The 27,578-nt window shown below is 41.3% G+C and overlaps 2 protein-coding genes and 1 long non-coding RNA gene across 4 annotated transcripts; 2 read left to right on the forward strand and 1 right to left on the reverse strand.

Moving 5' to 3' along the window:
* The first annotated feature begins 4,591 nt into the window (after positions 1-4,591).
* LOC121854129 lies at positions 4,592-14,829 on the forward strand. 2 transcript variants are annotated; one of them, XM_042348521.1, is made up of 4 exons: positions 4,592-5,338; positions 10,125-10,592; positions 11,587-11,703; positions 13,967-14,829. In XM_042348521.1, exons 1-4 carry the CDS (start codon positions 5,086-5,088, stop codon positions 14,149-14,151), a joined length of 1,023 nt encoding a protein of 340 aa, XP_042204455.1. In that variant the 5' UTR covers positions 4,592-5,085; the 3' UTR covers positions 14,152-14,829. The 2 variants fall into 2 exon arrangements, with proteins under 2 accessions (XP_042204455.1, XP_042204456.1); XM_042348522.1 differs by lacking the exon at positions 4,592-5,338 and adding an exon at positions 6,905-7,320.
* Positions 14,830-14,877: 48 nt separating this feature from the next.
* Positions 14,878-16,510, forward strand: LOC121854131. The gene is made up of 2 exons (XR_006086484.1): positions 14,878-15,312; positions 15,381-16,510. It is a non-coding gene; the product is annotated as an uncharacterized LOC121854131 (long non-coding RNA).
* Positions 16,511-16,731: 221 nt separating this feature from the next.
* LOC121854130 lies at positions 16,732-26,752 on the reverse strand. Its single transcript, XM_042348524.1, has 9 exons — positions 26,694-26,752; positions 22,296-22,592; positions 20,856-20,992; positions 20,245-20,382; positions 19,831-19,900; positions 19,300-19,454; positions 19,076-19,187; positions 18,856-18,964; positions 16,732-18,403 (listed from the first exon to the last, which is right to left on the reverse strand). Exons 1-9 carry the CDS (start codon positions 26,713-26,715, stop codon positions 18,172-18,174), a joined length of 1,272 nt encoding a protein of 423 aa, XP_042204458.1. The 5' UTR covers positions 26,716-26,752; the 3' UTR covers positions 16,732-18,171.
* Between the last annotated feature and the right edge of the window lie 826 nt (positions 26,753-27,578).

The following is a 27,578-nucleotide window of genomic DNA, read 5'->3' on the forward strand; positions in this document are numbered from 1 at the left end:
AATTAGGTTTCACTACGAATAAGGTAACTTATTAAACTAAGAACTATAACAGTCCTTGGTCTACCGGAACGGCTTAAAGGTGGACGGTAATTACCTTGTTAACGTCTTGACTCTCACTGTTGATATCTAAGATAAGACACCACAATGAATGTGACTAAAAAGAAAGAAAGAAAGTAAATACCCCGCCATTCCTGTTTCCTAACCCCACAAAGTTATTTTGTCTTCCCTATCCCACCAAGCCATCGTATTTCCCAACTCCATAGTTGTCCTGTCCCTCACAAAGTAGTTTCAATCATGATTTACTCTCACAGAAAACGGATACATTTGTAAATCAAAGAAAACCTAAGCATTTCACTCTTAAAGGGATAATTCGTGAAAATTCTCTTCCATAGGGTCGCTACTGAAAGCTCGCGTGTATTACAGTCTAATAAAGCTAAAATTAAAGAGGTTAAACAGAGGTACATATGCAGAAGCTTTATGTACATATCAAAGTAAATATGAATAAAAACTGAGATAGAGATGAAATGTCAAATAACTCCCTTTAAAATATATAGAAAATGACCCCAAAATAAAGAAGTAAATGGAATGATATATTACTTTAAGAGATAGACTTATATACTGAATGAGCATTAAATGTTAGAGTATGTATCTTGACAGGTTAAGCTCGTGGTAGATCAACAGTTAGAAGTATTTCATGACCTAACCTGACCACCAAACATCATTAACTAACGTCACATGTAAAAAGGATTTAACTCTGTATAATGACAACAAACTAAAACATTATAAGACCATTGTCAGAATAAAGTAACGTCGCTCTTCAAATTTAATGGAAAACCTTGAGTTGGGTGAAAAGAAAGGTTCAAAGGTTTATTCAGGTATGGCAGTGGATTCGTAGATAAGGGAGGAAGGTCTGTCTGTCTGTCTGTCTGTCTGTTGTCTCTTTACTGCTCTTGTCTCTTCTCTAACTGTCTTATTCACCCCTTGTTTAACGTTTCTATCCCATCCCTTCTCTCTGTGTCCACAACAACAAACACAAAACACAGCCATTTACAGGTAATCAGGGTTTCGAACCCAGGACAATATGACTACATCTCCGACCTGGTGATCTCTAAAGTTATAATATAGATTCCCGTCTTTCGTAAATCCAGGTCAAGTTTGATGTTAAAAAAAAAAAATTTATTGTGATGATCGTTAGCTGTGAGGGAGGCGAGCAACTATAGGTGGTTGTCATCTTGCCACCCTCACCGCCCATCCTCGGCGCCCATCCTCATCGCCCACCCTCGCCGCCCACCCTCGTCCCCCACCCTCGCCACCCACCCACGCCGCCCACCCTTGCCATCACTCCCGTTGACATTCGGTGAGATGGGAACTTTCAGAAAAAACAGATACTGTTACAGTATATAATTTACCACAAATAAAAAAACCCTAACCTAACCTAACCTAACCTAACCTATCATTAATCACATAATAATGTTTAGGTGAAGCTCAGGTTAAGGTAGATTATGTTAGGTTAGGTAGACTTAAGACTTTAGAAACTGACAAAATTTGTAAACTGACTAATCTCTTCGGCTTAACTACGATTTTTTTTAGGAAATGAGTAGTGGCGGTATGTATGTATGTATGTATGTATGTATGTATGTATGTATGTATGTATAAAACAAACACACACACGATAACAATTAATGAGCCAAAAAATAAAGCGAGACAGAGATAAGCTTGAGAGATAGAATCACCAACACGAATTTCCTGTCACTCACACTGCCAAGGGAGGCCGCCGTCTTGACAACGCCACCAGAGACTCAAAAGGAGATAAATTTTAGACCATGGAGCTGTTTTTGACCCTGTGCTCTCCCCCTCCTCTCGCTGGCAGACAAACAGTTACCAAACAGGACATATATTAGTTATTATGATCCCTAGTTTATTCTACCTGACGATTAATTACCCAAACGATACCCGGGGGTAGGCTGCATTAGATTAGGTTACTATTAGTGTGATTAATCTTCAGGTGATGCGTCTTGACAGCTCAAAGATCAGATGGAGTTTATTCAGTCGTCTTGGACCAGTGTTTTAACCCAGCCCTACTTGTGCCACAGTCCTGCGGTGCTGTCATACGTGAAGCACCCCACCATCACGGGTTCTGCTGCTGTGATACGTGAAGCACCCACCATCACGGGTTCCTGCAGCTTGGGGTCCTGGTGCTGATACGTGAAGCACCCCTCACCATCACGGGTTCCTGCAGCTTGGGGGTCCTGGTGCTGTGATACGTGAAGCACCCCACCATCACGGGTTCTGCTGCCGGTCCTGGTGCTGTGATACGTGAAGCACCCCACCATCACGGGTTCCGGCAGCTGGGGGTCTGGTGTCAGATACGTGAAGCACCCCACCATCACGGGTTCCTGCCGCTTGGGGTCCTACGTGGCACCCCACCATCACGGGTTCCTGCTGCTTGGGGTCTGGTGCTGTGATACGTGGCTACCCCACCATCACGGATTCCTGCAGCTTGGGGGTCCTGGTGTTGTGATACGTGAAGCACCCCACCATCACGGGTTCCTGCAGCTTGGGGTCCTGGTGCTGTGATGCGTGAAGCACCCCACCATCACGGGTTCCTGCAGCTTGGGGGTCCTGGTGCTGTGATACGTGAAGCACCCCACCATCACGGGTTCCTGCCGCTTGGGGTCCTGGTGCTGTGATACGTGAAGCACCCCACCATCACGGGTTCCTGCCGCTTGGGGTCCTGGTGCTGTGATACGTGAAGCACCCCACCATCACGGATTCCTGCAGCTTGGGGTCCTGGTGCTGTGATACGTGAAGCACCCCACCATCACGGATTCCTGCAGCTTGGGGGCCTCTCATCGTGTAAACAGACACCCACATCCGCCTTAGATAACCGTTTCCGTTAGCTTTTTCTTAATATTTTTTCTCTTCGTCCAGGAGAGGAATTTCCAAAAATGGTCTTTGTATTGTAGCTTTTAACTGGGAGTTTAATTCTCAACAAAAACTGCTCCCTCCTGCGTTAAGCCGTACTTAAGAGAAAAACAATTCTATCACGTACGATAAACTCCTATCAGTCAGGTCAAGAGAAAAGAGATTTAAGTAGACAACACACCATCAAAATGTCAGATAAAACTACTGGATGCCTTGTTGGAGAATTTATCAGTAGCTGAATAAAAGGGGAATGAGACTCAACACAACTTTATTTCACTCAGAGATTATTCTAACCTAACCTAACCAGGAAAATCCGTTTTATATTTAAATTATCAAGTTGGGAGAACAAACACAAAATGCGAACGTGTGAGTTAACCAGTTCTACAAACGCTCGTATGATAAAACTTAAAAAAAAAAAAAAAATTACGGAAAACTAAAAGACAAATGAAAAAAAAATACGGATTAGGGAAATTTCATTAATTTAGATTACTCTGTATTAGGTAGTAGGCAGCTACCAAACAGGGAGGTACTACCGCCTGGGAAGATATTGGAAGCATAATGTGTTGTCTAATGGTAGACTGCTGCCATATGGTATCATGAAAATTTTTACCAAGTCCCAGGTTGCTAATCTGACTTTCTGCCTCATTTACACACACTTGCAGGGTCTCAATTGTTTCTCTCACTATTGACAACACAACATACATATATTGCTTCTCACTCTTGATCTTTATTTCATTTTTGTATTTATTTATGGTTCTTTATATTATTATTATTATTATTATTATTATTATTATTATTATTATTATTATTATTATTATTATTATCATTATTATTATTATTATTATTATTATTATTATTATTATTATTACATTTTCGCCCCCCAGGCCCCGATGTGGATCAGTGACCTGTGCCCGGGTGGGCTGGTCCCCGTAAAAAAGCAACCTATGTTAAGGTGAATTATCTTAATGTAGAGTAAACCTGACTTAAACTAACCTAATCTAAGGTCAATTAACTTACTTTAACTTCATCAAATAGAGTTGGTTTATTAATCCTTATCCTAGAGAGAGAGAGAATGGTTTTATCTTCAGATATTTCATAATTAAAAACATCTGACAGGAAATGCGTTTTTGGGAATAAGGGTTTAGCCTGAGAGAGAGAAAGAGAGAGATAGTCTACTATCGTACTCGGTTTCACATGGAATAATAATAATAATAATAATAATAATAATAATAATAATAATAATAATATCTAACTTGTGTATGACGGGTTAATTATAATTAGTTAGACATATTCTAAATCAAATTACGGTAATTAACGCCGATAACGACGTCACAACCTCCACCACACACAGCCACCTACCTCCCTCCACTCATACTTCGGAACACAAGGGCAGGTGGACCTCCTCTGAAGAGTTCACACCCCAAAACGTATGACATTTGATCTTCTGCAGTTGACACATCTTACTTTTCACTGTTTTCTTCTTCAGGCGGGGGCGTGTTGTGGGAGGAAATCAAAGCTGTATATCTTTTCACTCTGACTAAATTACTGTTTTTAATGTATGACATGTATTGATAAAAGAAGGAAATAAATTAAAAGAAGAGTGAATGTAAAGCTGTATATCGTTGTCTGTTAACTAGTTTACTTTCGACACAGACGGTCAGACCTTTATGATTCCCGCCAGTGACGCGAAGTATCCGGTGGAGGAAGGAGCGCTCTACTCGCACTGTCGCACACGAGTCCGTAGTTCTCCTGCTACACACGTCATGTGTACCAGAGTATTCAACCAGTTCTCCTACCCTTTTATACCACGTCCATAAACAGCCACCATCATTGTAATTGGATTTTGAACAGTGAAAAGACGTACCATTATAATGAGTTGATGAAGAAGTCGTGTACGTCGCCGGTATAAGTGTTGTGCGTCTTTATAATCTTGTGGGGGTTTCGATGCACGTGATAGTTTACCAAGCTAGTAAAGTGTCCCTTGTGATCTGGCCATAAGCTCCCTCTATCAAAGACTTCCTCGCTTTGGCACAACGAAAATATAAACAATGCTAACACAACTATCAATTAGAAGAATCAACAACATGATTTAGATGGTGATTCTCAGTCTGTGTCGAAATAAAAGTTGATCTCTGACAGTGTACACAGCGTCCCCGTGGCATGACTGTGGTTCTCTTCGGATCGTCAGGACCTCTGCGGGGTGACAAGAAAATGCTGCGACACCTTAACTCTCTTGGTGTGTGTGCTGGTGGATACACTTCGACCAACGAGGCTGTTGAGACGGCCTCCTTCACCACCACCACCAGAAGCCGAGGATTGAGTGTGTCATGGGTGTTGCTGTTGTTGGTGGGCGTATGGACTGGGTTCACAGAGGCCACTCCTCCTACATTATGGGAGCACTTCTTCTTAGACGGTGAGTGTCTAGGGTCTGTGGATCACCTGCAGCATATTTCACCTGATGATTAAACATCCTAACGTTACCTAACCTGACCTGACCTAACATGACCTAACCTAATCTAAGGTAAGCTGAGCGATCCTAACCTAAACTATTCTAAAATAAACCTAACCTAACCCATACTAACCTAAACTAACCTTCCCCCAGGTAGCATTAAATAAAGTTCAATTTCTGGTGAACTATAATTTCTGTCTCCGCCGGACGCCGCTCCATTGGGAAAGCGGAAAGTCATCTTTTCCGTCCGTCTCTCTGTTCAAGGGAGTAGTCAACACCATAACTCAACACCTACAAGAGGACAGTAATAGACTGTGGTTTTAGATCTATTGTAACAAGGTCTCTGACGAGTTCGATAATCAGCATATCCTGTCATCGTTGGCAAAGGTTATTACTATTTTTACATTAGTTGTGGTGCGGGGCGGGTCAGGGAGGGGTAGGGCGGGGCGGAGTGAGGCGGAGCTTGGGGAGAACGTGTATACAGGTATGTGTGTGGTGGGGAGGGGGTGTACGTATATGGGTTTGTGTGTGGGGGTGTATGTATGTGTGTGGGGCTGTATGTACGTGTGTGGGGGTGTATGTATGTGTGTGTGGGGTGTATGTATGTGTGTGGGGGTGTGATGTGTGTGTGGGGTGTATGTGTGTGTGGGGGGTGTATGTATGTGTGTGGGGTGTATGTATGTGTGTGTGGGGGGTGTATGTATGTGTGTGTGTGGGGTGTTATGTATGTGTGTGTGTGTGGGGTGGATGTATGTGTGTGGGGGTGTATGTATGTGTGGGGTGTATGTGTGGTGTATGTATGTGTGTGTGGGGGTGTATGTATGTGTGTGGGGGTGTATGTATGTGTGTGGGGGTGTATGTGTGTGTGTGAGGTGTATGTGTGTGTGTGGGGTGTATGTATGTGTGTGGGGGGTGTGTATGTAAGTGTGTGTGTATGTATGTGTGTGGGGGTATGTGTATGTGTGTGGGGTGTATGTATGTGTGTGGGGGTGTATGTATGTGTGTGTGTATGTATGTGTGTGTGGGGTGTATGTATGTGTGTGAGGGTGTGTGTATGTGTGTGGGGGTGTATATGTGTATTGTATGTATGTGTGTGGGGTGTATGTATGTGTGTGTGGGGGTGTGGTATGTGTGTGTGGGGTGTATGTATGTGTGTGTGGGGTGTATGTATGTGTGTGAGGGTGTCTGTATGTGTGTGGGGGTGTATGTATGTATGTGGGGGTGTGTTTGTATACTGTATGTGTGGCTTTCCCATGCTTACCGTCAAATACGTGTTGTTGTAAACAGGATATCAAGAACGAACGTAAACAACTAAATAAGAAACAACATAAACTGAGTTAACTTGATGACAAATTGAAGAAAAAACATAAGATCTAAAGGTGTTGCGTATTAGAATACAGAACTCTTTGGTGAACAGTGTCAAGTGTAATGAGTGGTCGAGCTGAACCTAACCTTACCTTACCTTACCTAACCTAACCTAACCTTACCTTACCTAACCTAACCTTACCTAACCTTACCTTACCTTACCTAACCTAACCTTACCTTACCTAACCTAACCTAATCTAACCTAACCTCAAAAACTGACAGAATTTATTCGATTATAAATCTCCCTTTACTTACTGTCACCTAAACCCCTTCCAAAATGTGTCTCGGGTATAAGAAGTGTGTTATTGTGCTTCATGATTTGTTTTGCCGTTAAAACACTTTATCAGAATTTCAGGATAGAAACCGCACGACGAAACCTAGATAAAACGTTTGCCCACACGACTTTTTCCTAAGATTACGACATAAACAAGACAAAGATGGCGCCACTTCTGCTCTGTGACTTCACTTTGGAAAAAAAAAATCCCACGAATACTTGAAAATCCGGGTAAAAAATTGTTTAAAAAAAGGAATGATCTTCTTGCCGACCAAACTTCTACAGAAATCCGGTGTTAGACATTTCCGTAAGTAAACAAAGAGTTATCTAGTGGTGAGTAATATCATGTCATCTCTTTAACAACTATTACATCATAATATCTTTGACGTCATAAACACAATATCCCCCCCCAAAAAAATAAAAATAAAATAAAAGAAAAGATATCTATATAACAATGATTTATTTTGTCATGTTTTAGTACAGTTTATAATTGTCTTTGTACTTAATAACCGGAGTCGCAAAGTGGTTAATTATTCACGCTAAGAAGACCAGAAGGAGGGGGTGACTCGTACATTATCCGGTGTATGTGTATGTGTGTGTGTGTGTGTGTGTGTGTGTGGGCTTCCCTCCACTTAGCTTTTGTAACATCCTCCATCCTGTGTGGTGTTGTCTGGTGTGGTGTGGTGTGGTGTTGCGTGGTGTGGTGTGGTGTGGTGTGGTGTGGTGTAGTGTGGTACTGTGTCATGTGTGGTGTTGGATGGTGCTGTGTTTGTGCGGTCTTAACGGTCTCATCCTGTCTTCTTATAGTTATCTCACTATTTCTCTGTTTTTTGTTCTCTTTATCTGTGTTATTCACTTCGCGCACAAACACTCACACACCAATAACACCAAAACACACACACACACACACACACACACACTCACTCACTCACTTTGCTGTCACTCGGAATCGAGTATGACGATCATCCAGCTATGATACAGTGATATGAGGTATTAGGGATGTCACCTAGGTTAGTGATTTTGAGGTGACTAAAGAGATCGATACGGGACCCGCAGCATCGTTCACATTCGTTGCACATGTGGAGGGCTCCATCTACTGGGGGAGGGGCGGTGACAGCGTCTTTTCGGCGTTGGCGCTTGTCTGCCTCGGTTTGCAGTCGGGCTAACTCGAAAGTATTGACACCTTCTTGTGTGGTGCTCCTCCAAGCGTTACGATGTGGAGTAATCGACTCCCAGGTGATGGGGTCGATTTGGCACTTTTTCAGGTTTGTCTTAAGACTATCCTTATACCTTTTCAATTGCCCGCCGGCGTTACGTTTACTATTCGTTAGGTTACTGCAAAGTAGCTACTTTGGCAGTCTACTGTTGTCCATGCGTGTAACATGGTCAGTCCAACGTAGTTGTTCATGGATAACGGTAGCCTCGATGCTCCTACACTTGGTGTCAGCAAGAATACTGGTATTTGTTCTCTTGTCTTCCCAGCGAACTCGGGGGATGGAACTTAGACTACGTTGGTAAAAGTTTTCAAGTGCCTTGAGGTGCCTCCTGTATGTGACCCATGTCTCACTGCCATATAACAGGGTGGGGAGGACCACTGCTCGATATACGTGCAGCTTTGTAGATAATTTCAGCGCCCTACAGCTGAAGACACGATTTTGGAGTCTGCCAAAGGCTTGAGATGCACATCTGATCCGATGCTGAATCTCTTCATCGATGCCTGCGGTAGTGAACAGGTGGGAGACGAGATACCGAAAGTAAGCAACATTAGAGAGGGTAGTACCGTTAAGCTGGTTGGATGGTGGAGGTGTATCTGAACCAGGTGCTGGTTGAAAGAGAATCTGAGTCTTACGTACATTCACTTCAAGGTGGTGCAAGTGTTGCAACGACTGGGGAGAAGGAGAGTTGCAATGGACTGCCGATAGCCCAGTTTGTTGGGTTTCGCCTTAGTGGCCTGTCCATCAGCATTGACTTCGTCCGCCGGTGTAGTCGTTGGGTTTCCACGGTGGTCACCTCTTCCGCCTATATCGCCGTTGGGGTCTTGTTGGAACTCTGTAAGCATGTCTGCCTGATGCGGGGCTCCACCGCAGATTTTTCGTTCGGGGTTTACTCCCGTAACCTTATACCTACCAAGGTTAGTCCGCAAGGCAACGGGCCGGTGTTTGGTAGGCGTCAGGAACGTGTCCACATGCCAGTGAGCCTATGCGCCGTCCCTCTGGGGCCCACTGCTACTCCGAGATCCCCTGCTGATCTAGCGTGGGCCCACGAGGCACCCAGTTACCATGTGTTGCCACAAGGAGGCATAGTTGGAGTCTTGATGGTGAGGAGGCTGTATACTGGCAGGGGAAGACTTATGCAAGTTGCTTCTCTGTTCGCCACGAGGGCTAGCCAGCGGCGGCAGCTGAAAACGAGAGGGAGCAAGCAGTGCTTGCACCTTAACACTAACATAATGTTGCCACTGTAGACGCATTTCACCACCCTGTGTGTGGCTGCACACACACGCACATACACACACATACACACATAAACACATAAACACATACACACACACACACATACACACACTTATACAATATTCTCCAATACTATAACTTAGGCTCGATCCCCACTTAGGTCTAAAGTGAGAATATATCAGCTTTTTCCAGAGTCTCCATTTTACGATTAACAGACAGACACACACAGACCAAAACAAAAACACATATATAAGCATACACGCACACACACACACACACTACTAAAACACAAATCCCATCAAATTACACACACACACACACACACACATCACTCTTTCATACTACCTCTCTGAAAAAAAACTTCCTTCTCTCATCCTTCCAAAGACTCCCTCAGTTCCCCTTTTACGTCCTGTTCTTTATCCTTGTGTGTGTGTGTGTGTGTGTGTGTGTGTGTGTGTGTGTACAGTAGCTCTAATGAAAAAAAAATGGTGAAACTTGGCAGACGAGTTGATGATGATGAAATATGAATTTTAATTTTTATTTAAACCTTGATCAAGATACTTCAACGTCAGATGGTCATAAGGTCAAACCTTCCTCAAAATGATAAAATTAATTTACCTGGATACTAATTTATATTTTTCCTCTTGTTTTCTCTACGTAGGATGCAAGATTCCTTCAGTTGGCAACATGACTCGCAATCTGCACCTCAAGAACCTGACAAGTGGCTTCTTCCTAGAGTTGGACATATATGGGTTTAACGCTCCCAGGTTGATGAGTAGTCGTGAGGAATCTTGTGAGTTACTGGCCGGAGCTCTGTACTGGGTCACTACCATGAGCGATGAGCAAGACAAGATGCGCCTTACTTTTAAGAAGATTATGGACGATGGAAGACCCAAAGGAGGAAAAGAAGAAGAGGTAAAGAAAGTTGGAAGTGAGGAAAAAGAAGGGGAGGGAAAGAATGAGAGCAGTGGGATGAGACAGGACATGGAGGAGAAAGGGATGGAGGAGAAGCAAGACACAGGAGAAGCAGAGGAGAGCAAGGAAGAGGAAAAGGAGGAGAAGATTATGGAGTGTGTACTGCCGCTGGTCGTGGCTCTAAATAACGGCTATGGCTTCCTCTCCTGCCGAGGTAAGAGAGAGAGAGAGATTGGTAAATTATTTCCTAGTTTTATCAAATGCAAAGTCTTGTTTAACCTCGGTTCTATTGGGTTGTAATAAGGATCATCATTATCATCATAGTTGTTGAGGGATTCGATCGTACGTTAAGGGACTCTATCGTACATTTATTGTAGTTATGGTAATCACTACTTATGCCAGATCATTTGTTTAGCCTTAACAGTTAACCTTAACCGGACAAAAGTAAAGAGTTCTGCGTTATTTGTAGTGTGTTTCCTCAAAGGGCGACTGACTCTGTCTCTCTTTTCCTGAATCTGTTTGTATCTCGTTTTGTCTAACCCCATTCCCCCGCCTGTAACTCCCCTTCCCCAGCCTGTAACTCCCTTTCCCCCGCCTGTAACTCCCCTTCCTCCGTCTTTAACTCCACTTCCCCCGCCTGTAACTCCCCTTCCCCATCCTTTAACTCCACATCCCCGACTTTAACTCCACTTCCCCTGCCTTTAACTCCACTTCCCTGCCTTTTAACTCCCTTCCTCCGCCTATAACTCCACTTCCCGCCTTTAACTCCACATCCCCTGCCTTAACTCCACTTCCCAGCCTTTAACTCCACTTCCCTGCCTGTAACTCCCCTTCCCCAGCCTGTAACTCCCCTTCCCCAGCCTGTAACTCCCTTCTCCGCCTTTAATTCCACTTTCCCGTCTTTAACTCCACTTCGCTTGTAACTCCCTTCCCCGCCTGTAACCCCTTCCTCCGCCTATAACTCCACTTCCTGCCTTAACTCCACTTCCCCTGCCTTTTAATCTCCACTTTCCCCGTCTTAACTCCACTTCCCCTGCCTGTAACCTCCCTTCCCAGCCTTTAACTCCACTTCCCCCGCCTGTAACTCCCCTTCCCCAGTCTTTAACTCCACTTCCCCCGCCTGTAACTCCCCTGCCCCAGTCTGTAACTCCCCTTCCCCCGCCTTTAACTTTACTTACCCCATCTCTAACTCCACTTCCTCCCTCCAGGGCTTGAGGAGAGAGAGGAGGTCTTGCCGACACTAAAGGCATGGCGTAAGGACGTGCTAGAGGCTGAGAAGAAAATGTCAGCCCTTAAGGGGAAGATCCTGGGCGGTGTGGCCGGAGGTGAGTCATACTAGGTTATCTTGGGTGAGTCAGTCAAGAGGTAAAGTTATTCTGGATGAGTCAGTTAAGAGGTAAAGTCGTCCTAGGTGAGTCAGTCAAGAGGTAAAGTCTCCTTGGCGAGTCATTCAAGAGGAAAGGTCATCCTGGGTGAGTCAGACAAGAGTGAGCTAATAACAAAGTGGGCTTGTGTCTCTAGCTATGACATGTTACCAACTAGGACTCGAAAGCTCCTTGATGCGAAGTCTGTAGAGAGAAGTAATCTCATTAGCTTTATGCTGGGCAAACAGCACGATGAGTGTGATGTTCCATATACTGAGTGGGAGCTTGAAGCCGCCCTAGCCAGGGCTAGTTCCACTGCCCCTGGAGGGGACGGAGTCACCTACAACATCGTTAGACTACGAAGGCGTGTGCCGGATAATCCATTATTGGCATTGCATAATAAGAGTCATGTCGAAGGCCAACTACCCACATCATGAGCAGTATTGTTGTACCATTACCGAAACCAGGACAGCCTGATGCTTTTCGTCCTATATCACTAACTTATATGAGTCAGAGAACACGTGTCCCTTAACATAAATGGCTTCACTCACGGTAAAGGTGTACATAATTTCATCATCACACCATACAGACTGTTGATAACGTCACACGACCATCTACACTGATGGATGGATCTCTTAACAATGCCTGTGGGAGGACTAGAAGTGGTATCGATGTGACTCAACCGGACGGTAATACAACTGAGAAAAGAGTTAGAAATAACAACTGGGCATCCACTCTACAAACTGAATTAGTTGCCATACTCACAGCCATTAAATTTATTGAAACCACTGTCACTGACAGTCTCATCATCACTGATTCTCTATCCTCACTACTTGCCCTTGACACCCTCAACTTAAGTTGTCACGCGCTTGTCTCTAAAGCCAGACACAAATATGGGTACCTTGTTGACCGAGGTGTCAAGGTCAAACTGCTGTGGATCCCCTTTCACATAGGCCCCAAAAAACATGACAGAGTTGATGCCCTCGCCAAACTCGCGTCAAACAAAGACACTGTTGAATGCAATCTGGGTCTGTCAAAAAGAACCCTTAAAACTGTAATTAGGAAAGAATTTATTGATGAATTTGACGCAAGTAGACAAGTGTAAATAGGCATTAGTCAATCCATTGTTTACCATGATGAGATGTATCAAGTGAAATATGCATATGGCGCAAGTAACAAGATCACGAGATTACAAGATGTTGTAACCGCTAGATTAAGGTTAGGATACAAGTACCTCTGGCAGTATATCCCTCAAGCAGATGTGAACTAAACTAAACGTAAAGTGTATGGCCAGACATATCACCACACACTCGAACACGACGTCCTCGACTGTGTGAAGATAGAACCTTTTAGGGACAGGTCCAAGCACACTGTGTGTGAAATGGTACAACACTTCATCTCTACTGGCAAGATAGCCGACATATTAAGATTGTATCCACTTTTTTGCACTTAGTAACTATATCATTTCCCATGTATAGAATCAAACACACAATGTGCTTGAATACCTCTCACTCAAATGTGAATAACAAAGTGTGCGGCCAGACATACTGCCTCACACGCCTGTACTCACGCATTTGTGAATAAGTTGCCCTTTATGTGTAGAACTAAACAAAGAATTTATTTGAAATACTGTGTAACATTCAATACCATAATATCCTGACCACTGGGGTTAGTTATACAGACCCTTTGTGAACTCTGTAATCCTTTTGCTCTACTGCTCATATACAGTAAACTAGTCAAGAGGTGAAGTCATCCTGGGTGAGTCAGTCAACAGGTCAATAATGTTTAGCCAGAATCATTAAGAATTCAGGTACATATGCATATATTCAAGGTGAGTCATAATTAAGTCAGGTAATCATTATTATAATTAGTGCCGTTATTATTTTTGTTATTAATGCTACTGACGTATTATTATTATTATTATTTTTATTATTATTATTATTATTATTATTACGAATCAGATGAAGACTATTCACCACCACCTTATTTGACCCGAAGATTAAACACCGTAACACTAACCTAACTTAATCCCCCAAGGTAACGTCAGGGTGTTTAATCCTCAAGTGATATTAGCTGGGGTGCCTAATCTTCATCCTGTTCCATTATTACTGTATCAACATTACTGCTACTAATTACTGTCGTTACTGTATCCTCGTTAATATTTTCGTTACTATATCACTATACTCTTCACCGTCACTAAACCAACACATTTCATTGGCTATAGGCTTAGGTCTGGCGTTAGTGGCGTGTGCTGTGTGTGTGATAACTCGTCTGCGGCCGCGACACGAGAGAAAGTTCAACGGCAGCAGGAGGCCTTCACAACAGTCCTCCCAACAAATCAAGACCCGCGTCACCCACGACCACGACAGCAGCACACCACAGAACTCAACCAATAAGATGAAAGTGTAAGGTGTTTTACCTGCCAGCAACCTCACAGGATCCCATCAGTCAGAATAATCACAGCACCTTCACCTTACAAGGATGGATCAGTCAATAGTGAGACAAGACACTATAAGCAAATGAAATAATTCTATCATGTTTTTTTTTATGATACTGTGTATATATATTTATGATATCCTGGCAACAAACACAGATAGTGACTTTCTTTGAAGTAATGTAGAAAACTATAGACCATTAGTTAAAACACTGATCAGCTGACTATACTGTAGTGTTGGGTTAATGCGCTCAATGACCAAATGAGCCAAATAATGGACTAGTGTATGTAACTCAAAGTATTCCTCAAAATCCCTAAAATAATAGTAACCATCAATAGTTTCAACCACGATGCATTCTTTTCAAATTCGTCCTTAAGTGTCGGGAGAGTGTCACAAAAATGTAAACACAAACGTCAAGGGACTTTGTAAGCACCCAGTGACGTAATGCTCTACACAAGGGCTGTATCTCACGGTACATATATAAGCAACACAATATCTATGAACATGTGTGTAAGTGGACCTGTAGGGGCATGTTCCTCACCAGGCTGTCTACTCCTGTCACACCACAACACATGTTCCTCACCAGGCTGTCACACCACAACACATGTTCCTCACCAGGCTGTCACACCACAACACATGTTCCTCACCAGGCTGTCACACCACAACACATGTTCTTCACCAGGCTGTCACACACCACAACACATGTTCCTCACCAGGCTGTCACACCACAACACATGTTCCTCACCAGGCTGTCACACCACAACACATGTTCCTCACCAGGCTGTCACACCACAACACATGTTCTTCACCAGGCTGTCACACACATAGGTAAACATCAGGTAACTACGTGACCTCCTCCAACACAGTGAAGGAAGAAACCACAACAAAACAATGACCGTAGAATACATAATTACCCCCCTTAACGACCAATTTACCCGTTGGAACGCCTTGTTAGCTTTAATTAAATGAAGCATATGTATATAATTTCAAGGGTATTAATGGTAAAGCTTAACTTCAGTTCAGACAGTCTTTTTTATATGTTAAGTAAGCAAACCTTACTTAATTTAGTTTTAGTTACGTGAAGATAACATAGATAAGGTTAGGTTAGCAGGGTAGGTTAGGCTAGGTTAGGTTAGTTAGGTTAATCTGAATATGTTAGCAGGGTAGGTTAATTTGGTTAATTTAAATAGGTTAACAAGGTAGGTTAGGTTAATTTGAATAGGTAAGTAGGGTAGGTGAGTTAGGTTAATCTGAATAGGTTAGCAGAGTAGGTCAGTTAGGTTAATCTGAATAGGTTAGCAGGGTAGGTGAGTTAGGTTATTCTGAATAGGTTAGCAGAGTAGGTCAGTTAGGTTAATCTGAATTGGTTAGCAGGATAGGTTAGTTAGGATAACCTGAATAGATTAGTTAGTTAGATTAGTTAGGTTCGGTTAGTGGTGAGGCAATTATTTTTAGTTTGCATTACATTTTTTCCCAAGATGACTCTTAAGTACAAATCAGTTCAAATGGTCGCGTGTCCCCTCCACCCCCCACTCCCCAAAGAGAAGACTTTATTGACATCGCGCTTGGGCTTGATAGATTATATTTATTTATTTATTTTTTATTATTATTATTTTTTTTGCATTTGAAGTCTCTGTATCTCATGCTTCATCTCATAGATAGATAGATAGATAGATAGATAGATAGATAGATGATTCTCAATAACGCCTGTTTTCTTTGTATATATTAATAATGATAATGGTGATGGTGATAATGACGATGATAATGATGATGACAATTATAAAAACCTTCATATCCTCGTTTCTGTTACTCTCTCTCTCTCACCTTTTTTCTCTCTTTCTTTTTATCTTTAACGCTCTCTCTCTCTCTCTCCATCTTCAGTATTCAATTTCTTGTGATAAATATATACTGTTAATTATATAGAAATTTTTTATTAGTGCGTTGCTCCACTAATAATTAATTGTAAATCTAAGTAATCGTTTATATGACAATTGCAAGTAATAGAGTTTTTTAAGTGTTAGTGGGTGATATAAGTGTACTGGAAACTATAAGTGGTATTGAGAGAAAATTATAAGTGTATGCTTGTATAGGATTGATAAGTGACTTATTTAAGTGTGTGGATAATTGTAAATGTGCAACAGTGTGTCATCTAAGAGTACTTAAGCTTGTATATGGCAATGATGACTTTAAAGTGTACATATGTATGGTTTTAATGATTTAAGTGTACTTAGAATAAGAAACAGGTAAAAAAAGGTTCATTTAAGTCCAATGAGAAATATAATTGGTCAATGATGTATTAAGTGTGCTTAGAATTAAAAAAAGAGAAATACTTATCGAATTGTTTTTATGACCTGTTGACGCTTATAAGTAAAACATTAAGTAAGAACTTCTACCTTTGACGAGAGAGAGAGAGAGAGAGAGAGAGAGAGAGAGAGAGAGAGAATTAAGTAGCATATGGCGAACATAAAAGACTTTGTTTTCAACTTGAAAACTTAACATCATTTCTTACCACAGGATCAAATTGATGTTTACATACGTCAGTGATACCAGAGTGAGAAGAAAAAATTCCCTTATTTTATTAATTGGCAACTTATTTTTTACAGTAAGATGAAACAACAGCAGTGAATTTCTTTTTACATAAAAAAATAACAGAATTAACAAAAAAAACTAAATATAAAAATATGGAGTTTTTAGGAGTTGGGGTGAATGATGATTTTATTGGTAATACTGTTCAGATAATGACAATGTTGGTACTCCTGTTAAAACTATGATTAAATTACCAATGTTGTTACACCTGTGAGTTACTAAACCTTCGATTATCAGTGTTGCTACTCTGAATTTTAATTAATGTTGGCACCCCTGTTAAATCTTAATTATTAATGTTGGCAACACTACTAAACTTTAAACATTCGTGTTGGTACCCCTGCTAAAATTTAATAATTCTTGTTGGTTCCACTGCTAAACCTTAATAATTCGTGTTGGCACCCCTGTTAAACCTTATAACTAATGTTGGTACCACTGCTAAACCTTATAATTCGTATTGGCACCACTGCTAAACCTTAATAATTCGTGTTGGTACCCCAGCTAAACCTTAATAATTTGTGTTGGTACCCTGCTAAACCTTAATAATTTGTGTTGGTACCCCTGCTAAGCCTTAATAATTCGTGTTGGTACCCCTGCTAAGCCTTAATAATTCGTGTTGGTACCCCTGCTAAGCATTAATAATTCGTGTTGGTACCCCTGCTAAGCCTTAATAATTTGTGTTGGTACCCCTGCTAAGCCTTAATAATTCGTGTTGGTACCCCTGCTAAAATCTTTAATATTATTGTTTTTCCTGTTGAGCCCAAAATAAAAGATGCTGGTACTTGACTTTATCTAACCTTAAACACTCCCTAGTCCTGAGTGAACACGTCATGAACTGGTTGATACTCAGTTTTACAATAACAGTAAGAAAGATCAGACTATCGTAAACTATCGCTACTTTTGCCTATGGTCAAGATAAGCAATGTTGGTACACCTGTTGGAATGAAGATTACCAATGTTGGTACTCCTGTTCAGCAATAAATAAACAACGTTGGCATTCATGTTCAGCATAAACAGACAGCTCTAAAGTAAACAATGGTGGTACCATTGTTCAGCATGAAATAAACACTGGCCAAGTTAAATAAGGAAACATCACACTAAAGACAAATGAACAAAAGAGCAACATTATGCTTATGTCTGCAGGACCACCACCTTTCCACTCGCTTCTTAAAGTCTTCCACTCCGTCCTGCACCACATGATCTCAGAGTGGCTCCTTTACCAGCTGACTCTAAATCGAGACTTTCCTTCTTTACCTACCAAAGCACTGATTTAGAGGCCTTAAAATAATCAAAACAACAGGGAAGAACCAGCAGAACTATAGGTGGCTTTCAATTTTTGGAGTGGTAATCGGGTAGGAACATATGTCCCACAAAACCTGCTTAAGATGGCCCAAGACAGGTGTATGAGGCTCTACAAAGCTTGCTTAGGATGTTCCCCGGGTAGGAGACACAGGGGGCTCCTCTTGGAGAAACAGTTCTCGTCAGTTATGTAGTGGTAGTGTTCGTAGGAAAGGGAAGCACAGTGACCCACTGGAGGCGTGGTGGGGGCCTGCATGTAGTTGTAACACTTCCCGTCGTTGGCCTTTGTAGTGGAGTTGAGAATGCTGTGGGTAATGGTGCGCTGGGTGCATGTCTCCTGGTGTCTGCAGGAGGGTGGAGGATGGGTTATTTCTCCATTATATTGTTCACATTGTTTGTTTACAACTATGTTAAATACATCCCTGGTAATACTTGAGATGGCTTTCGCGGCTAAAATGTTTTGTAACTATATGTTGGCTAAAAAACTGAGGATTTACGAACATGGGAACAAGATAGTTCCCACTACTACACCGACTCTGCTGCCCCGATGAAGTAAAACAAACGACCTCAGAATTATGTTGGATTTAAGTACTAATAAAATCAATAGTATTTGAGTTTAGGCTCGTATGACACCGCTTAGTAGTCCGTACCAGCAAAAGTCAAGTGGAATTCTGTTATTGTATATGGGACACTAATAAAAACACCTCGAGGAAAACAGATACAAGAAATTGGATGCTGGGGTAAATCTACAATACTGTCTTCAGGCCTATTCCTATGCCATAGTTATAAAGCTCACCTGACAGCCCAGTAGGGAGACCCAAGAGGCATGGCGGAGGTGTCGATCCAGGTCCAGCCCATAGTCTCGTTAACGTAGCGTCCACCTATCCAGAAGTCCGCGGCCACCTCTGTTGAAATACACTGGCTCAGTTTCTTTATATAACATATATTTAAGATTATATACAGTATTTAATAGCCTATGTATTCAAGGCAAAAGTAAAAATGAAACAGGTACTGACGATGTTGACTAAGATGCTGCAGAACTGTGGAGAAGCTGTTAAGGTTACTGTTGATAGACAACAGTTCTCCCCCAATGGTCTGGCAGAAGGTCCTGGCCTCCATCCAAGTCATCTACCGGAGGAACATCAAACTATTAAACTAAGTCTGTGGCAGTAAATGTAAGACGTTTACATTAAGCGAATAAAGACTTAGTAATAACATATGGTAATAAGGTGAAACTTACGGAACCGATAAAGAAAATAGATAAACATTGGTTGCCGACTTTGGTGTACAACCAGGGGCAGTCTGGGTGACGGATGGTGTTGTTAAGTTTGAGCAAGAACTCGTCAGACCAATTCTCGTTCCTCACGTGTATGGACGGCTCTGTAGTTGTCGGCTCTGAAAAAAAAATATTCCTCTGTTATTTTTAATATCAAGATAATCTACAATTCCTTTATACATACTGACCTAAATACTCTACTAACTAAAACCCTTCTGCCTCTCTTGTCTCGACCATCTTGTTTATTTGTTATGTATCTTCTATTTCGACTGTAGGTGCATCACCCCTTTTTACTTTATTTAATTTCCCGTTTAGTAATGACAACAGGTGATGGTACTACAGAATCTACACGGCACTTTGAGAGAATTGAACCAATGTCTCTAAGTTTGGCGTGAACATCGGTAACACGTGAATCATCATAATAGTTTAATCTTTACATCTACGCGACATGACCTCGTGTGTGGGGGAGGGAGTAAACAAACTATCATGACTCACCTGTAGGCTCCAGGGTGGTGGTGACGAGCTGGATGGTGTGTAGGGGCTGGATCTTCCCGTCACTCAGCATCTAGACAAACACAGGAGTTCAGCAAGTGTTTTTATGGTGTATATATACAGTATATATTGGTACACGTACTGACACATGCATACATATAGAGAGAGAGACGACCACGCCCCTATTGACACAAACATATTTACAGGCAAACATATATATAGGTCCTCACAGTTAATTTATACGTCCACACAATTAAACAAACACACACACACACCTGAAAAAGCTACCACTAAAATTCCATTGAACTTAAAAAATTCAATACAGAATGACGTAATGGAATGCCTTCAATATTGCTATAAATAAAGTAACTTAAGTTGCACGTAAGTTATTGAGAAAGAGAGAGAGAGAGAACCTACCTGACAGAGGAGGGGGTTCACGGTGCCCTCACAAGGCGGGTTGCTGAGGGTACAGTAGTGACTGATGGTGACACAGTCAGTGCGGCCGTTCCTCGTACAGCTGGCACTGTTACGTTCACAGTTACTGTTCCTCCAAGCCTGAAAGATCAAGAATGTCACTACCACAACCACCACCAATATTACCACTACTACTGCCACAGCCACCACCAATATTACCACTACCGCTGCCACAACCACCACCAATATTACCATTACTACTGCCACAACCACTATCACTATCACCACTACCACAATCACCACCACTACTACCACTACAAACTACTAACACTACCAAGACATAACTTTCAGTCTTAATATGTGAGTTCTCCCTATACTCGTTTTCTTTCAACTTCCATTTTCTGTCTGTTCCCACTTTCTATCAATATCATTTCCTCTGTCTCCTGTAACAGCCCCAGTGTGCTGTTTAATTATATATGAATCGTAAAATTCTAAAACACTGTCTTATAGATCGATCTAAAAGTTTACTACGGGAAGTAATTAACTGTCTGTGTGTCCATCTATGTGTGTTCTGGCATTTCTCGGCCCTGTTTGTCACCACGGCCACCACCTACCGCACACAGAGAGCTGGCCTCGTCGCTGTTGTCGCCACAGTCATTGTCGCCATCACAGATGTACCTGATCCTGGTGCATCGGTCGGTCGTCCCGCAGTGGATCTGGTCAGACTCAGGACACGTTGCCTGACTTGGGACTGATAAAATAACTAGTATAGTAGAAAATTCGCGAGTGTGTGTGTGTGTGGTGAGCATCAAATTAGCCGCAGTTGAGCACCACCTCCTGAACTACAAATATGAATTGCGTTACATTAAATGTAGTCGTGTCTATGGAACAAAAACTCACCATTATCTTATCAACCATTAAACAGCTATGGTGACACCTCAACAGTGCACCTGAGTGAATATTTGTTTTAAGCGTCACAGGAAAGGTATACAAGTGACATGACTCTTGGTTTAAGGTCCTTCACATATAGCCTCAAAAATATATGTCGGGTCATTACTGATTCCTTGAAATGATAATTTCAAAACACATTGTTTCCCGTGTTGTTCTTTTCCTTATATGAAGTTATTGAAAAATTAATCTAAAATGTATCTAAACATTTGAAATTTTACAAATTCAAATAAAATTGTCATTATAATAATTCATAAACTAATCTAAAAGGAATTTAAACAAGAACAGAACCACACACAGAGAGAGAGAGATATACTGTTAAGTAAATCTGTAATCACATGAAATTTTGTGAATAGTTTGACACTTTTTAAGTCGACAGTTTCTGAGAGTAAGGATCGAAATATTAGGTAATCTGACCTTGAGACATTAACAGGGAGACAAATCACACTACTTACCTGTCGCTGATCTGCAAGATACATGCTGAAGGGCACCTAAAAGATTCCTATGGCTTCAACAATGTCATGTCAACAAACCTTCATCCTTTGTCGTGGCGGTGACTCTCGAGCTCGTTTCAGAATGTGGCAACGAGGTATTAAGTACCAGAATAGTATGAGAAGGAATTCTATGTTGCAGTGGTAATAAAGAGAATAGAAGAAGGTCTTGTAACACAACTCTGCTCCATGGATAGCTTTCTATTACTGAACACGATCGTATCATCCCCCATCACCTTCCCTCATCATTCCCCTCAAACAATGACCCCCCCCCCTCCCACAAAAAAACTATTTGTGGCATCGGGAATAAAATATTATTATTAGAAATCCTAAAATGATCGTCCAGGAGTGGAAGTAATACCGTCTGTTCACACCACTAACGATTACTGCAGCCGTCCTGACATAACACGGGAGGCTCTGGCCACACCCTCAGTTACACAAAGATGGATGGAGTCACCCTTATTATGAAGTATGTTGTAGTTGGCAGATGAGCTTAAGACATACGAGCTAAGTTAAAAAAAAAAGGCAATAATAGCAACCATTATGAACCTGGTGATGATAGCTGCTATAGAGAGTGCAGAGAACCACCTTGTTTATTGTTTGAGGAAAATTAACCTGCTGTTGACGGTGATTCTGTTATCGAGAATATTGATGACAGTGATGAGAATGATGTCTCGTGTGGTGACGTGGTCGTCTGGGCGTCTGTGGACCCCATTTGGGTAAATGATGTCGAGGGTTCTGAGGATGTCGTCTCCTCTAGGACAGTGGCGGTCGTCTCCTCTAGGACAGTGGCGGTCGTCTCCTCTAGGACAGTGGCGGTCGTCTCCTCTAGGACAGTGAAGGTCGTCTCTGCTGATGCCGTCCTTTCTGACACAATCGATTCCACTGTCGCCATCGTAGGTGTCGATGACACTGGTGAGGAAAGCGATATCTATGGATTTCATGAAAGGGTTGATCTTTGTTGTGCTTCTACAGGGGGCGCCCTGGGAGACAAACACCTACAGTAATAACTCTGGAATTTGATAAACGTCTCAGGCCAGATTATATTGTGCCAAAAAGCTTGAACCAGAAACTCATGAAAGTCAAGGCTCTGCCAGTAAGAGCTAGTAGGTGTGACATACAACTATGACGAAGATGATGGGAATAAATGATGTTACAGTGATTACACTTCGTCTTTCAAATGTCATGAGCAAAAATAAAGGTCGTAATAGAGAACAGATCGACCGTCCGAGCTGCTAGTAAGCTGACAAGTTGTTGTTAGAGATAAATAATAATAATAAAAACTTAATGTTAGTGACTGTCTTAGTATGGTTTAGGTTGCCATTTATATCTGATCGTTTTCTTTTACTTTGTAAATAAAGGTCTCATTTGATGTAGAGGCATGACAGAAGGGTTAACTACATACTGCTCTTAATATTGGTGATAACAGCAGTCCTGCAAAGAATGATATTGGTTTGTCGAAATGGTCGACGTATGCAGCAAGTTACTAATAATTCAGAAGTCAACTCTGCCAAAGTTGGATCTTTTTAACAGAACCATAGTGTTTCCAAATCTCTTGACTGCCGTTGCCGGAAAATATTCAGCAGAAATAATGGTTCAGCACCGAGATACACAAACTAACGGGGTCATACTACAGTTCAAAGGCAGTAATGGCGGAAGCTTCATTGTAGGAAAATTATGTTTTTGAAACTTAGTCTTTATTTACATTTCTTCTCTTATAGACTTTTCCCCATGAAAAAAATATTGTTAGATGAATAGATAGATAAGTAAAATCTATCTATTACACGATCATTCTCACTATCTAATTACCAGGACCCACGTCACCAGTCACCACTCTGTTAACACCTCAGTCTATTAAGACTACCAGGCTTAAGTATGACATCTTCACCTCACAAGAACTAACTGCTGCCACGACCCGTCAACCCCTCACTCCTCCCCCACCACAAAAAAAAAATTATATATATATATATACTGTATATATATATATATATATATATATATATATATATATATATATATATATATATATATATATATATATATATATATATTTGAAAAACAGGGAAAAGGGAAACAACGGAGCACCTTAGTTTCGTCTTTATTCAAGACATCTTATGAAGATGTCTCGAATAATGACAACTAAGGTGCTCCGTTGTTTCCCTCAAGATTTATCTTATCCACGTTTTCATTGTGGATCTACATGAGATATATATATATATATATATATATATATATATATATATATATATATATATATATATATATATATATATATATATATATATATATATATATATATATATATATAAATATTTATATGCAAGTAAATCACTGTAGTTGCGCGTGATCTAGGTATATGCTGATAACCACAAGGAAAGAAGAAAACACGAAGTTCTCAAGCGCTTTCGTGTAATTCACATCTTCAGGGGTGAGTACAGACTAAGGAAAAGTACAAAACAAGGTGTATATATTCAGAGGAACATAAGAACATAAGAACATAAGGAGTCTGCAATAGGCCGGTTGGCCTGTGCATGGCAGCTCCTGTCGAGAGTTACTACCACTCTCTATCATCCATGAATCTATCTAGCCTCCTTTTGAAACTTTCCAGAGTTCCCGCACTTACTACAAAGTTGCTAAGCTTGTTCCACTCGTCCACCACCCTATTTGTGAACCAGTTTCTTCCTATCTCCCTCCTAAACCTAAACTTATCCAACTTGAATCCGTTGCTCGAGTCCTATCCTGCTCGGATATTATAAGAACTCTATCTATATCCTTTATTGATTCCTTTTCACCCACTTAAATACTTCTATCATATCTCCCCGCACTCTTCGTCTTTCTAGGGAATGCAAGTTAAGTTTCTTTAACCTATCCTGATATAGAAGGTTTCTAAGTCCCGGAATCATTTTGTCATTCTTCGCTGCACCGACTTAGTGAATTTATATCCATTCTATAATAGGGCACCAGAACTGAACCGCATAATCGAGGTGCGGCCTGACTAGCGCAAGATATAGTTGCAATAAGACCTCTGCACTCTTGTTACTTACACTTCTAGATATAAAAGCCAATACTCTGTTTGCCTTATTTCGAACATTAACGCACTGTTTTCTAGGCCGTAGGTCCGGGCTTACAAGTACCCCTAGGTCTCTTTCACAAGTCGACTTCTCTAGGTTGATGTTGTTAAGGCTGCATACATTATAAGTATTTGTTCTTCCAATATTAATCTTTAAATAGCACACAACGGTTGGTGGTCAGGTCAGATGGTAAGGTGACCCGCCCTTCTCACCTGGTTTTTCTTCTTTCCTTGTGGTTATCAGCATATATATATATATATATATATATATATATATATATATATATATATATATATATATATATATATATACATATATATAACTGAATATTCATATGAGACTCATAGTTTGTACACTATATTACTCTTGACAGAATTTAATTACACATATTAAGGTATATACAGGGTGATCGATAAGGAATACCCTGATTTTAATACATAACTACTGTATTTGAAATCATGGCACTACTTTTCGGCGACCCTGTAGATTAGCATAAACAACACGCACACGAGCCAACATAAACAACACGCACACGAGCCAACATAAACAACACGCACACGAGCCAACATAAAAACAACACGCACACGAGCCAACATAAACAACACGCACACGAGACAACATAAACAACACGCACACGAGCCAACATAAACAACACGCACACGAGCCAACATAAACAACACGCACACGAGCCAACATAAACAACACGCACACGAGCCAACATAAACAACACGCACACGAGCCAACATAAACAACACACACACACGAGCCAACATAAACAACACGCACACGAGCCAACATAAACAACACGCAGATTAACACAAACAAGAACATATGGATTAACATTGTATTGACGCGTAAGGTTAAATTATCCCTCTACAGGTGTGTTGTAAGACGTGACAATGGCGACGGACACACAGACAGATAAATTCGACGTCATTTGGAGAAGAAAAGAAAGACTAATGTCGATCATTCCGAAGTATGACTATTTTAAGTTGGATTCTTTCTGTATACGAATCATTTTATATGTGACTGCTTATGTATAGGATTCATTTTACACATAAATACAGTGCCTTACTTCACGTTTTTGAAAAGAGTAAATTTTCTATACAACGATTCTCTGTGCACATATCTTTTTGTTTTGTGCAATCTCCTGACAAATGACGATGAACATATGCGACTTATTTTTGCACAAGGGTTTAACATTTCCTATAATCCTTTCAGACAGCTTTTATTCACGAAATTTTTGGCGTTCACTTCCTTCCCTCCTTTGACTGTTGATGTTATTCACGACAGATCCCCTCCCCCCCCAGAACGATCACTTTCAAGAGATGTTCATTCATTACTTTCATTTTCCACAAGACACACACACACACCCTACCCACCTCCCATCTCTCCCTCTCCTTATTTGGTGATTTGATAAAGTATCTAACTGATTGACTGACTGACTTGACTGATTGACCTAAGGTACTATAGAAAGGAATCAGAATAGCATTGAGAGTCCACTAAGATGTCTCAAAGTAAGGTTTAAAGTACAGAAAACAAATTACTTACCTTCTAGCCACAATAACTATGTTGCTTGCAGACCACAGAAAGCTACTTACCTACTAGCCACAATAATTATGCTGCTTGCAGACCACAGAAAGTTATTTACCTACCAGCCATAATAACTATGGTTTTGCAGACCACAGAAAGTTACTTACCTACTAGCCATAATAACTATGTTGCTTGCAGACCACAGAAAGTTACTTACCCTACTAGCCAAAATAACTATGATACTTACAAGCGTGTACTCAACTAACACCTTCTAGTATCCTTGGCGCTTGTACAAACAGACAAACACTGGGCAGGAAGGGTACTTGTCCTGACCATGACGGCTGCTAAATAACGCTGCACTTGGCGGTCCAGCAACATCAACAACAACAGTAAGAGAGGCAGTACTTACCAGCCCAGAGGCAACACAGCATCAACAGCAAGGAGATCCTCAACACAGCAATGAATCGGTGATGGGCAGTGTTGGTAGTTGTCGTGTGACTCTCTGAAAGAAGAGACCTTGAATGTACTCTAATGTCTCTCTCTCTCTCTCTGTAACAAATGTAAGTATTGTTTTTTATTTTACGTTTCAATGTTCACCAGACAGTTCTCACCGGACTTGATTCCTTTAGACAGGTTCCTATTGGTAAAAACCCACCAGTCAAATTCTCATTGGACAAAATACCACTAGAGGTTCTTATTGGATAAAATTCTACCAGCTGAACTAAATCCAGACATATGGTATAGCTAAATGTGATTTAGTCCTACCATTAAAAAACAATAGTGCCAGCAAAAGCAATCAACAGTGCCTGGCGTTCCACTCCATCTACGACAAACGAACGTAAGGTCAATCAAGTGAGCGCAAACTGTAGAGGCTTACTTGTGTGGACGTCCGGTTCTGGTGCCCGCTGGATGAAGACTGACCCAGGCAAGTGGCTACACGTATACTCAGTATCTTGTCCCGCGTCAAAGTCACGTTCAGATTGGTGGCCTCTCGGCTACCGCATTTACACTCATCAGTTGCCCCGCCCCCTCGCGGAGAATGGTGACATTCATTGCTCAACCTCAACCAATTACAATCTCTGGTTTATTGGGTAGTGTTCATGTCGGGCCAATCATGTTTACTGTTGAAATCAGGAGGCCGTTGGAAACCCAGAAACTGCCATTTATTGAATATAATTGATATATATTTGGTAAAACCAGGGCAGACCATGATATAAGGGTGTGCTGGAGGGGGGAGATAACTTGCACTCACTAATCACTGTGACACACTTCCGGTGGTGACAACAACAACAGA

The sequence above is a fragment of the Homarus americanus genome, unplaced genomic scaffold (genome assembly GCF_018991925.1).
Source record: "Homarus americanus isolate GMGI-L3 unplaced genomic scaffold, GMGI_Hamer_2.0 scaffold8661, whole genome shotgun sequence".
NCBI classification, from domain to species: Eukaryota; Metazoa; Arthropoda; class Malacostraca; order Decapoda; family Nephropidae; genus Homarus; species Homarus americanus.

Bases quoted from the DNA above. Each gene is read 5' to 3' on its own strand.
- LOC121854129 (XM_042348521.1), top strand. From the start codon at position 5,086: ATGACTGTGGTTCTCTTCGGATCGTCAGGACCTCTGCGGGGTGACAAG. The intron at 10,593-11,586 runs GTAAGAGAGAGA...TCCTCCCTCCAG, and splicing joins TGGCTTCCTCTCCTGCCGAG to GGCTTGAGGAGAGAGAGGAG. The intron at 11,704-13,966 runs GTGAGTCATACT...CATTGGCTATAG, and splicing joins CCTGGGCGGTGTGGCCGGAG to GCTTAGGTCTGGCGTTAGTG.
- LOC121854130 (XM_042348524.1), bottom strand. From the start codon at position 26,715: ATGCTGTGTTGCCTCTGGGCTG. The intron at 20,993-22,295 runs GTTAATTTTCCT...TTATTTTATCAG, and splicing joins AGAATCACCGTCAACAGCAG to TCCCAAGTCAGGCAACGTGT. The intron at 20,383-20,855 runs GTAGGTGGTGGC...TTGATCTTTCAG, and splicing joins AGGCCAGCTCTCTGTGTGCG to GCTTGGAGGAACAGTAACTG.